Genomic DNA, 12,926 nt, shown 5'->3' with positions numbered 1-12,926 from the left:
TCCATTTTGGCGACTGTAACCCTGGCTCAAGGAGCCATTTGGCGCCTAGCTTATTATATATATGAGTTTATAACACTGCCTGGGTGCCCCACAACCAAAGAGGCACCCCATCCCCTGGTCTAAAGTAGCCGCTACCCCCCCCGAACGTACAATCTCCAAGAGCAGGATCTGCAGGTGAACATAATGTAGATTTAGGCAGGATCCCCTGGGACTGAGTAGGCCAGGGGTCAGCAACCTAAGGCCCATGGGCCAAAGCAGCCCACGGGGGTCGTTTAACCGGCCCACAAGCCACCCCCGAACTGAGCCGCCTACTCAGCAAGTCCCCGCACGCTGAGCTAAACCAGTGCAGCACAGCAACTCACTTCCGCGGTGCCAAAAATCACGTCTGCGCAGGCACCAGAAATCGCGTCTGCGCAGGCGCAGATGCCAGAAATTGCGGGTGCGCGCGTGATCCAGCCCACGGAGCGATCTCCAATGGAGTGAACCCTAAACCTTGCTGACCCCTGGAGTAGGCCAAGGCCTTTTCTTATTTCCAAATGTAAAAAACCAGTAGTGCCTGGGAACACCGTTAGAGGCCAGGGCAGATACAGACTGATATCAAACCGGCAAGATCTGGGTGATAACCACGGTTAGGCAGGCAGGAGTTTTAAGAAACATCTAAAGGCGGAATTAAAAAGTGAGTTAGTCGGCTCTCCCCCTCATGGCCCCCTGATTCCAGGCCGACCATGAGCCACTGAGTGACTAACTCAGGGCACCTGGGACGCCTGCCCACGCTCGCTCTCTTGTGGGGTTTTACATGGAAGGGTGTCATTAACACCGGGCCTTACTCATCTCTGTGGTTAACCTTTAATGAAAATGTTAAGAAGCAAGGCTGCTCACTCACTTGCCTGGAGGGGAGGAACACCCACCCAAAAAGCGACACACCAAACTTGGAACACTCAGTTCAAAAAAGGAATTTGACTCTGCTCCTCCCCTGCCCCTGAAAAGGAACTAATTCGGTTCCAGTTCAATTCACAGGTCGTTCAAGACTTTTACAAACTGCTCTGCTAAAGTATAAAACACACACACACTCAATGGTATGTTAGCAATTGTTTTGTTTATTTTGCAACAATTTTGATCCTTGGGCAACAAAAGCAGCATCGCTTTTCAGATGGGTAGAGTGACAACTAGACATATCGTCACAGTGACCGCAACCAGAGGTTTAAGGTGCCATTTGGCAATTGGACTATAGCAGGGACGTCCGACCAGTAGATCGTGATCTACCGGTAGACCCCCGGCTGATCCTGGTAAATCGCAAGATCCTTATCATGTACAAAAAGTTACAGGGGGAAAGCAAAAATCTCTGTGCAATTGTTCACACAATCCTTTCCGAAAAAAGCTCAACAACTCTGGACAATCCACCCACCCACCCCACGCACGTTCCTCCCCCCCTCCAATGGCAATGGATAGATCACTGCCAGATTTTTTATACTGGGAAGAGATCACAGTCTCTCGGGAGTTGGATATGCCTGGACTATACTGTGCGTCTGAGTTTCTGACACTGGTTGTAGTTCAAGACACCTGGAGAATGCTGGTTCGGGGAAGGCTGACACCCAACATCTGCTGAGCCAGAGAAGGTGTTGCCCTCACGCAGCGCCAGCCCAGGGCAAGTGGAGTTTACGGGGCCGGGAGGGAGAGAAGCACATGGGCACCTTTCTGGCAATTCTAAGATGGGAAAAGCCACAGCCCAGTGGGAGAGCACTTGCTTGGAATGCAGAAGGTCTGAGGCAGCATCTCCAGGTAGGGCTGAGATAAGAACTTCAATCCTAAAAAAAGGTCAATAACTTTGGTCGGCCCTCATACATGTTCACTTCATCAGATCTGGCCCTCATTGAAAAAAGTTTGGGCACCCCTGCTGTAGAGCCATTGCTGGTCAGTGTAAACAGCACCGAGCAAGGAAGAGGAACGGTCTCTGACTCAGTGCAAGACAACTTCCTGCGGTCCTAAGCCACATCCATCCTCCAGAACCAATTCTGCTCCTGAGGACCACAGCAGATCTTGGCTGCCGCTTAAAACTGACCTTCCGCTCAAATGATTATGAAGACCTCCCTGTTCCAAAAAAGCTTTTTTTGATGTCTAGGAGTTTACGTTCCTGTTTCCTAGCTCACCTTTGCTGTGTGTGAGTGTGTGTATGTAAGGAGGGAGCAATGAGAGTGTTTGCAAAGTGAAGTCGAGGACTCCTAGCAAGTTGAAAATAAAGAAAAACTACTGCTGTTATAAGGGCTGTAGCCACAAATGCAAAGGGTGGGGAGGGGAGGTCAGCTTCAGAAAAACCACTTTCTGAGTCATTGAGGGGGTGGGGAAATTAGGGAGGATTATTCAAACTCTGCACGATTCATCTTACCCAGATAAGAAGAACTACGCACTGTTGATTCATTAGAGAGGAAAAAACCCTTCATGTTCCCTTTCAGGAAATAGGGAGGTGGGGAGAAGAGGGAGTCACACGTTCAGTGTTACATGAAAGCCAGTGGGAGGGGGCATCTAGAACACCAAAGGCTCTGTCCTCCCAATGCCTTAATTAGCAATATGTAGCGGGGGGGGGGGAATACATGCTTTCACGTCACCCTCCGAGCTCTGAACATCGTGACACCAGCAGCAGCTGAGCAATTAGGCAAATCCAGCTGTGAAGGCAGCAGTTCTAGATTTATCATCCCAAAGTACACGGGTATAAACGTACAAACACGCAGACATGTTTCAATTTTAAACAGGCCCCAGCCATGACAAGTAACTCTGGCCAATGAGCTATTCAGGCCAGAGAGCCCATCTCTATACCATTCAACCTGGAGGAAAATCTCAGGCTGGGGGTGGTGTTAGAAACTCAGATATATAAGCTAGGCGCCAAAACATAATGCCTAGTTGCCCTTTTGGGGCAAGATGGTTCTAAAGTCTTATTTTCCAAATGATGGACTGACTGTGATGGATTCTCAGTTCAACATCTGGCTAGGAAAACCTTGAGCCAGGTTAAGAACTTTGAGAACTGAAAGAAGAAAAGTCACTCAATCCCAGGACAGTCCACATCTCTATTGGCCTATTCCAACCTCTTTTTCGTAATGGTGACTCAGACCATTCATAACATAGGAATATTCTTCCCAACTCTGAGCAGGGCAGTGGGGGAACTAAAGACAAATGACAACAATTCACTCCAGACAAATTTTGATATATCTTTTTGTAACTTCTTGGGCATATAACATTGCCTATTATCGGGATTGATTGAAATAAATACAACACCTTTGGCAAGACATTCATCATTGCTGCTATCCTACCTAAAAGGGAAAGGTTCATTCTATTCCAAACTTCCAAGTTCTTTTTTATCTCAATCCACACTTTCTCACAATTGTTGTTGTTTAGTCGAGTCCGACTCTTGGTGACCCCATGGACCAGAGCACACCAGGCACTCCTGTCTTCCATTCTCATAATTATCTTTATATAAATTCAGGTTTTTATTTGGAAGCCAAATTCCTAGATATTTGACTTTCTTATAAATCTCCATGTACGTCATTACTCCTAACTCTCTTTTTTCCAACTCAGTCATATTCTTAACTATCATCTTAGTTTTCCCTTTATTTATCTTAAATCCAGCCACCCGCCCAAATTCCTTTATTTTCTCTAAAAGTATTGGGAGTATTGGGAGAGATGTCGTTGGCTCTTCTACTGTGATTACTAAATCATCTGCAAATGCTTTTAATCTAAATTCCAAAACAGTTCAGGTCCAATGATCCCCAGATGGGGGAGACCTCAGGCACCATCCTGGCATATTCACTTGGTCGCAAGTGGCTGATAGGTAAAGGTAAAGGGACCCCTGACCATTAGGTCCAGTCGTGGCCGACTCTGGGGTTGCGGCGCTCATCTCGCTTTATTGGCCGAGGGAGCCGGCGTACATGTGTCATGCTTCTGGGTCATGTGGCCAGCATGACTAAGCCGCTTCTGGCGAACCAGAGCAGCGCACGGAAACGCCGTTTACCTTCCCACCTATTTATCTACTTGCACTTTGACATGCTTTCGAACTGCTAGGTTGGCAGGAGCAGGGACTGAGCAACGGGAGCTCACCCTGTCACGGGGATTCGAACCGTCAACCTTCTGATCGGCAAGTCCTAGGCTCTGTGGTTTAACCCACAGCGCCACCCGCGTCCCTGGCTGATAACCAGGAGCAAAATGCGCCTGGCAAATTTCGAACGCTGGCTTGTGGGAAGGGGAAGCTATCAGCTGCAACAGGCACCCCTTTTCAGGCCTAATTTCAGCAACAAGGTGGGGGCCACCGACACAAGGCATTCATGGATGAATGGACTAAGAGCCTTGAAAGGTGCAATAAAGTATCCCCCAAACTCTGCTTGTAGGAGTGGCTGAGCCTCTTTAACAAGGGTGGGCAGATGCACACTTCATAAGCAAAATTACACTGTTGTGGCGCGCTGCTGTTTCCTTCTTTGAAATTTCACTGCAGTCATATAGCTAAGTAAGTCCAATGTTAAACATCAGAGCAAGCTGAACGCAAGGTGTGTTACGTTGAAAACCACAACTTCTGCACTGGGGGGAAGCTGAAATGCTGCAACCCCAGGAAATTTCACAAATAGGCTGAGCATGCATAACCTTATTTTGCATATCCAGCATTTGCGCTTTTTTTCTTCTTCAGTGTATTCTGGTTGGGTAGCCTTGGAAAGGGGAACTGAGTGAGCCTTGCAGAACTTATGACCCCTCCTCCCCATGTCTGCATTTGATAAATTCTAGCATGCACACGCGCGCACACCCCTAATGATAACTTTCTGGCAGAACGCAAACATATCAGGGACAAAGTTCAAGGACTGATTCTCTGCTCCTCTGTTTAAGAGCTGCTGAAAGAGTCACCCCTGTGATGTGGTGGTCAGAGTGCCAGACTCACTCAGCCACAAGGCTCACTGGTGACCTTGGGGGCCAGTCACTGCCTCTCTCAGCCTAAGGTACCTTATAGGGTCACTGTGCGGATTATAAGGACTTGAAGAAAACCTTGGACACTGGTGTTACTCAACCTTGGTTCCCTGGGTTTTGTAGGACTACAAATCCCATCATCCCTGACTATTGGCTAAGCTAGAAGTGGAGGATGGGAGTTGCAGTCCTACAACATCATGGGGCCCACAGTTGAAGAACACCAATGTACACCCCCCCCTTGAGCAACGTGGGATAAAAAGGTGATAGCCAAATAAATGCAATAAATAAAATTAATGTCTGGTTTATTTAAAGACCCCCCCAACTGAGAACACCCAAATACCTAGAATCATAGAACTGTAGAACTGAAAGGGACCACAAGGGTCCCTGCGATGCAGGAATCTTGTTCTCTGCAATGGGGCTCGAACCCACAACCCTGCGATTAAGAGTCTCATACTCTACCAACACACACACACACACACCCTCAATTGCTGAGTAGGTCTCCTCTGACCGAAAATCCAGCACTCCATCCATACCACAATCCCAAAAGCTCTGCTTCACTCGAACAGAACCAATTCCCACCTTGCTACTTGAACCTCCAGCAAAGGAAACAGAGCAGTGAAACTAAGAGACAGTCTGCTGACGTCAGAGACCTCAGCTCTGAAACCACAAGGGCACCCTTCTTTCCTTTGGTGCCAGAAAGCTTCTAAGCCCAGGGAGGAGAGAATTTTATTTTTATCTATTTTTTACAGCTGACTATATGTCAGCAGGCTAGCTAACAGTGCTGTCCAAAGTGGATTGATTTCTAAAAAGCCTTGCGGAATCCCTGCAACGTCCCTCATCTCGGTAACGGCTTTGGATGCACAGCGGGGGAAACGCTGCAGGTGAGGGCGACAGATACAGAGACAGGCGAGAAGAAGGCGCTTATGCACACATGCGCCCAATGCATGACTTATATGTGGAAGACACCATCACGGGATATGGTAATGGGCTTTAAGAGGGGACTGGACGGAACAAGCCGTGGAAAGCAGGTCTAACGGAGCAGCGTTCACCACCAAGGTCAAGCGGAAAATGCCTTCCTAGTGCCAGATTCCGGAGGCCGTGGAACAAGGGTTGGTCTGACTGAAACTTCGACAAGGGGGCCAAACCAGCATGACTGAAACCTGAGTGGGTGAGCCGGGCGGAGCGAGTCTGACTCAGCTCTGTTTGCCTGAGTACTTGGCGCAGGAGCAGCAGAGGTTGGGATGCAGGGGAGGGGCTCACTATGGTCCTGTTGCCCCCACCAGGTAACACTTCCACTTTGGGACTTGAATCTGGTGCTGGAGGCCACAGAGGCAGCACAGGGAGACGGCTTGTTTACTATCCACCCATCTCTCTACTCGAACCAGAGGAGGAGGTTGCACAGGTGGGATGGAGAACACAAGGACAGTGCTTTGAGGTCCATACTGGGATCACCTTAACAGGACCTGACAGGCACCATGGAAACCTGGGGCTCTCTCAAAGGTCACCTATGCATACTGTAGGGCTTTAGATTTGGCACGGATGCAGAAAGCGGGGTGGTCTGAGCTGCGGGGTGGTGGTGCTGACTGGGACTACCCCATTGTCGCAGTCAGGCTATTTCCTGGTAAGGTTTGGACTGGCAGCCGACCCGATTGCATGCAGGGTTGGGGGGACCGACTATGAAGGGCCCCACCCCCCAGATTTGCAGGATCTGATTCCTGAATGCCCTGGGAGACTTTTCCAGGCGATGGGAAATATACACACTAGATGCTGTGGTTTGTTTGATGTGGATTTTCAGGGCGTACCATAATTTCACTTTGTTCTGGATGTTTCAGTTGGGTGTCTCCAATTAAGTTATACTCGGAGCAGACACAATGGAATTTATGGGCCTAAATTAGGCATGCCCATTTATTTCAGGGTATCTACTTGGAGCCATTGGGTACTACAACCCAATATCATCCTCAGTAATAATATTTATTCTATACATTAATTTAAAATATCATTAATAGAAGGTTGTTTCCAATATTAGTCATACTCAGAGAAGGCCCATTGAAATTAATGGGCATGATTAACTTAGACCTATTAATTCCAATGTGCCTAGTCTGATTAACTGCATACAACCCAAAATTTATTCTATATAATTTTTCTAGGGCAGGCATCCCCAAACTTGGCCCTCCAGCTGTTTTGGGACTACAATTCCCATCATCCCTGACCACTGGTCCTGTTAGCTAGGGATGATGGGAGTTGTAGTCTCAAAACAGCTGGAGGGCAGAGTTTGGGGGTGCCTGTTCTAGGGGACTTACACACACTTAAAAAAAAAATCTTTAACAAAAAGAGCTTTACAGATTCTTAATTCCACCCCACAGCCAGATTTTGCTCTAAAATAAAAGTTTTAATTTAAAAAAATGCATTGGGTTGGAATGTCAACAAACTGAGATGGTCTTTTGAAATGAGATTTATTACTCTGTGCAAACCAAGCTTGAAAAAACCCAGTGATGAAAAGAAACTAAGCAGAGAGGCAACTGCACTTTCGATTTCTGTGAAAGCGTTAGGAACACACAGAGCTGCCCAAACAGGAAAGAGGACATTAACCACCATGCACTGCTCCCTGGGAACAGCCTAACAAGACGATCAAAAATAGCGCGCCCTCCTAAACGGGCAGGATGTTTTGGAAACCGGAGTATCCACAGCACCAAGATGACAGAAAGCCAAGCCTAACATCAGCGTGCAGCGGGGCTTGCCCTTCTCTCCTTAAAAACAAACAAACTGTCATTCCTCAACCACTCACACACTTAACAGCTGACCTGTGCAGTGCGGATCTCTTACAGCCACTAGGGTCTCCACAAGGCATGTGGGACCCTGCCTCATTTTAACTGCTGAGAGGCATGGAAACACAACTGACGGAAATGCCGTAGGCCACAGAAATACGGTACTCAAATAAGCTCCGTGCCAGCTAGGAGGAGGAGGAGGAAGAAGAGGAGGAGGAGGAAGAGGAGGAGGAGGAAGAAGAAGAGGCCCATTCTCTGGCAAGAGAATGCAAGTCCTCTGACCCAGCTGAGATGCTGAGCACAGCAGCCTTTTGAGAAGCGGTTCTCTCTTTCACGCCCACCATATTATACTTCCAAAAATGTTATTTCTCTGGGGTTAGATCCTCCCCAAACACTATTATTCATAAGAGGGAGGGAGGGGGCAGCCACATTCGTGAGATGTTTAGAATGCTACACAGACGCACCATTGCAAAAATGAAATGAGGCGTCATCACCAGCGGGCTCCAAAATAACCAAACATGGATCACAGCGGGGAGAAATTTGCAGGCATGTCTCTTCCATGAAGGAACAGGAACTGAAGAACATTCTTTACTTAAGTCAGTGTCCCTCATTTCGCTCCTCGTCCCCACTGTACATCTTCTTCCAACCAGTGGAAAACCCACAGGTAGAAAATGACCTTAGGGTTGCTTTTTATTCAACAACAACAACAACAACAACAACATCATCATGAGAAAGTTACAAGCATTTCCATATATCCTGTGGGATAGCCCCGTCAGTAGAGCAGGAGACTCTTAATCTCAGGGTTGTGGGTTTGAGCCCCTCATTGGGCAAAAAGGTTCCTGCATTGCGGGGGTTGGACTAGATGACCCTTGTGATCCCTTTCCAACTCTACAATTCTATTATTCATCTCTCAATCCAAAGCCACTCCATAGCTAATTAATTCTATTAATTTGTTTTTCTGTACTTTATCACCTCCCTAAAACAGCAGGGCCCTGTTACCTAGCGCTGAAGAAACAAAAAAGGAACCTAATCCTTTATATCAGTTTTGCACAATCCATGGAGCCACAGAGTATTAATTGTTCCTCGCAGCAGCTTATCCAAAATGACTGACTGAGTCCAAATGTTGGGGGAAAGGAGGTATGTAACACTGGATTTGGGTTTCGAAGAAGAAGAAGTCTGGAAGGGGAAACCCTTAATTAGCCCGTAATAATCTAATGCTCTTGGGAAACAGATGAAATATGCCTCTCCAAGAGCACACATTACAGCAGGCAAAGGATTGCGAGGTGTGGAAGTGTCAAGAGGGAGGAACAGGAGGCAAGAAAGATGTTTGGGGTGTGGACCTAGAGGAGTATCTGCAAGTGGGTGAGTCATCCACAAACAGGAAAAGTAGGATTACTTTGAAATGGCTGGCCTGGGATGCAAAGAATGTCTGGGACTCAAAAGAGTGTGTATGTGGGGGAGCAAGATAGGGTGGGGAGAGCTGAACAGAAAAGGTTGGCAAAGGACCAAACAGGCAACAGCTCTGTGTCCTGAGCAATGGGGTCAGGACAGAAAGAGCAAGGCCAGTGACAGTTGCATTCAGTGGGTCAACTGAGGATTTGGGAGGTTAAAGCAAGGAGATTACGGGGTGCAAAATAATAATAATAAATGTTTTGGTTACACTAAGTGATGAACACACCACACCAGGATAGCATCTGACCGCAAACGGGAGGGATTAATGAGAAGCAAGGGGGAAGTTTCCAAACAATCTACACATACAAAAGTATCTTATCAAAGATGATAAAGGGCAGGGAGGAGTTTCTATTTACACTAGAGGTGGCGGCAGCAGGAGGATCTCTTTATCTCTTGGGCAACTGCCCAAGCCATCCCTCCCCCTTCTGCCAGTGGTGGGCAGAGATAAAAGCAGTTGGGACAATGAATGTAAATTTTACCAGGGGGTGGGGTGGGGGACATCTCAAGGTTCCCCAGCCCTGATGTATTATGTATTTATCAGCAACTTTACTCAGGCAAATGACTCAAACTTACAAACATAACAGAAACATTTAAGCCAATTGCAACACACACAAACACCCCCACATCTATACAAATGAAAGGCAGGTCTAGCAGGCGATGCTGCCTCAGCAAAGGAGGCCACAAATACTTTAAAGCTTGAGGGCCAAAAGCATGGGAGAAAGGGGAAGCTTTCGTGCCAGAACCAGGCAAGGAAGGCGCCACACAGGCCGTATCTCATCACTGCTCCCCTACAACTGGAGTGCAGAGATATGAAACCCTCACATGTTTACAGAGTCAGTCCATGGTAAGCATAATGACTAGCAGCCAAGATGTGTTTCCCTCCAGAAACGTGTCTAATTTTCCACTTAAAAGCCATCTAAGCTAGATGTCCCTGGCAAACTGCAAGCAAGTCAGGAAGCAAGGAGCACGCACAGGAAGATGTACCAAGCTGTGCGTGGAAGGCAAGCCCGGAAGGGGAAGGGATGACAGCAAGTGGGTGCAAGGAAGTAGAGATCAGTTTGTCAGGAGTTGAGAAGCAGAAAAGGGGAGGGTGGTGTGTGTTCAGCCCCAGAGAAGCTGTTCTGCGCAGGAGATTCAAATGGAAGAGGTTTCCTTGTGGAGGATTTCTGAAGGGGGAAAAGTCAAGATCAAAACACTGGGGGAAGACATAAAAGCACACAGAACAGAGGAAAGCACTCAAGGATAAAGGACAAGTGTGGCAAAGACACCCCTGAGCCCTGTAGTCAGACTGGCTTAATTTCACATCAGGATCATTTCCAGGAAAAAGTTTTGAGAACGGGAAAGTTTAAATATTAGAGCAGGGGTGCTTGTGTGGCAGTGTGTGTGCCTCATGTCCTGCACAAAAGGCAAAATTTGCATCCATTGCTCCTCTTACTTTCACCTCTGCCCCCACCCACCCCTGGTATGTGGCCCTCGGCAGATTACAGGGAAGGTAACATGGCCCTCGGGGTGCAAACAGTTCACCACTCCACCTGGCATTATAAGGGGGGGTCAAATTTTAACAGGGGAACACATAGAATGCTGAGACAGAGTTCTGCAGGAGTGAGGAGCTGATGCAGTCCATGTGAGACATCATGTGGATGAGTAGCACTGGGGAGTTGAACCAATTTCTAATGCACATGTCTGTATAAAGAGTGTGAAGCGTTTGGTGTGAAGGGCGACCTTCAGAGAAAAACACTGCACGTATGACCTCCTTGCCCTTTGCATAATATTCTCTGTTTCCTCACTAAGAAACATCCAGTTGCATCCCACATCCGTTCCCCCCCAACATAATACCTGCCCTGGCAGGAAGGCCCCACCACCACCAACTTAACACACACAGTTTCTGGATAGTCCCATTGTGTAATAACCCCAACCCAAATTCACCCAGAGAACTTCCCCCCATGGAAGTTCCATTTCCAAGCAGCCAAACTTCCCCCATATAACAGCCCCCCCAATGCAACCCACTCAAGAGGCAAAGCGCTCCCCATTCACATAGCCCCCCGCCCCCCATGTTTTTGCACAGTGGAGTTCCTGACATAATTTTGTCACATTCCTTCTTCCCCCCCCCCCCGCCGCTTCTTAACACTTCCAATTGCTCTCTACCCCCCTAGCCACATAGGCAGCAAATTATTCCACACAACATATGATTTCCCCCCTAATGGGGTACCCCTAGACACCCATTTATTACCACAAAACATCCCCAATTGTAGCCCCCAGAGAGGATACAGAAACCACCCCTATAGAATAAGCCTCTATGAAGCCTGTTTCCTCCTTATAACCAACTAAGCTGCACTCTCCATGTCCCCCCAAATAATAACCCCAATATCACAGCAGCCCCCAAAATCTCCCTCCTGAACTCCCAATATAGCAACCATCTCCCTCCCCAACTTGTCCCCACATAATCCTACAAACTGACACTGCATCCCCCAACCCCCCCATACGGCAACCCCTGAACCTTATACACCCCCCTTCCCAATATAGCAACCCCTCAAAATCTGCATCCCCCACTCCCCCATTTGTCACCCCAAAAAAAACTTACACACCCCCCAAATACCCCATATGGCAACTCCCTAAACGCTCCTCCCCACATATAACAACCCCTCTCCCCAACTCCCCCCGACGGCAACCCCCCTGAACTTACATATCCCCCAGATGACAACTCCCCCAAAATCTCTCCCTACATAGAGCAACCCCACCCCATCAGCACAACTGCCCCCCAATGCACTCAAATCCCCAAATACCCCATATGGCAACCCCCCCCCCGTACCCCTCCCCGCATACAGCAACCTCTCAAAAGAAAAGCAGAAAAACTCAGGTGACACAGCAGCCCATCAAATCCCCCACCCCAACAGACTCCCCCCATGGCAACCCCCCCAAATACCCCTCCCCAAAACTAGCAACCTTCTCCCCCCCCAAAAAAAAACCCCACACAACCAAAAGCCTCCTATAACCCCCCAGGTGACGCAAGAGCCGCTCGAATCCCCCCATAAAAATGCAGGAGATAAGACAGAGCCCCCCCCTCCGCTCCCTCGAGCCCCCCAACCCTGCCCCCTTCGCGGGGGGGCTCCCCTCCCTGGGCCTCCCCCCCCACTCACGTAGACGGGCAGGGGCCACGGGTAGACGGCCGGCTCGGCTCCCACGGGCGACTTGAGCCGCAGCTCCAGCCTCTCGCCCATGTTGGCGGCCGAAGGGACCCCGGCGGCGGCGGCGGTGGCGGCGGCGAGGGAGCAGGCGAGGTCAGGTCGGGGCGGCGGAGGGGGCCCAGCGGCGGCGGACCCGCACCATGCTAGACCGGCGGCGGCGGCGGCTGAGGAGGAGCACCAGCGAGAGGCGAGGAAGGAGGGGGCGGGAGGGAGAGAGGGGAGGCCGCTCCTTCCCCTGCTCTCTATTGTCGTCGCTCGCGCCGGGCCGGGCGCCTCGTCAGCCGCACCAAGAGCGACGCGGCCGCCATTTTGGGCCGCTCGCCCCCCCTCCCTCGCACGCCCGGCGGCGTCAGGGAAGGGAGGGGCCGCGGAGGAGGGCAAGGGCGGCCAAGCTAACAGGGGCGCCAAGGGAAAGCAGGCGGGAGGGAGATGCCAACCAATGTTATTTCCAGAGGTTGTTTCGCTACTGTCGTGGGGGTGGGATAGGTCGCGGGCGGGCGGGCGGGCGGGAGCGCGCGCAGGGAAGGCCAGGACGCACGCGCGGGCGGACGAGGGAGAGAAAGCGCGAACGCACGACAATGCGCGG

General features: G+C 49.5%; 1 protein-coding gene across 5 annotated transcripts in view; it reads right to left on the bottom strand.

The window, feature by feature from the left end:
- Positions 1–12,665, bottom strand: part of DOT1L (DOT1 like histone lysine methyltransferase) — a 76,086-nt gene extending 63,421 nt beyond the window's left edge. For 2 of the 5 annotated variants that reach the window (XM_080988720.1, XM_080988721.1), the window contains exon 1: positions 12,293–12,663. In XM_080988720.1, coding sequence (XP_080844846.1) covers positions 12,293–12,373 — 81 coding nt within the window. In that variant the 5' untranslated portion in view covers positions 12,374–12,663. Of the gene's footprint in view, positions 1–12,292 lie in introns of all 5 variants that reach the window. The other 3 variants (XM_080988722.1, XM_080988723.1, XM_080988724.1) reach the window with 3 other exon arrangements.
- Positions 12,666–12,926: the final 261 nt, after the last annotated feature.

Source organism: Podarcis pityusensis, assembly GCF_964106645.2.
Source record: "Podarcis pityusensis genome assembly, chromosome: 18".
Lineage (NCBI taxonomy): Eukaryota > Metazoa > Chordata > Lepidosauria > Squamata > Lacertidae > Podarcis > Podarcis pityusensis.
The sequence above is the reverse complement of the archived record's forward strand: the minus strand, read 5'-3'. Positions and strand labels throughout refer to the sequence as shown.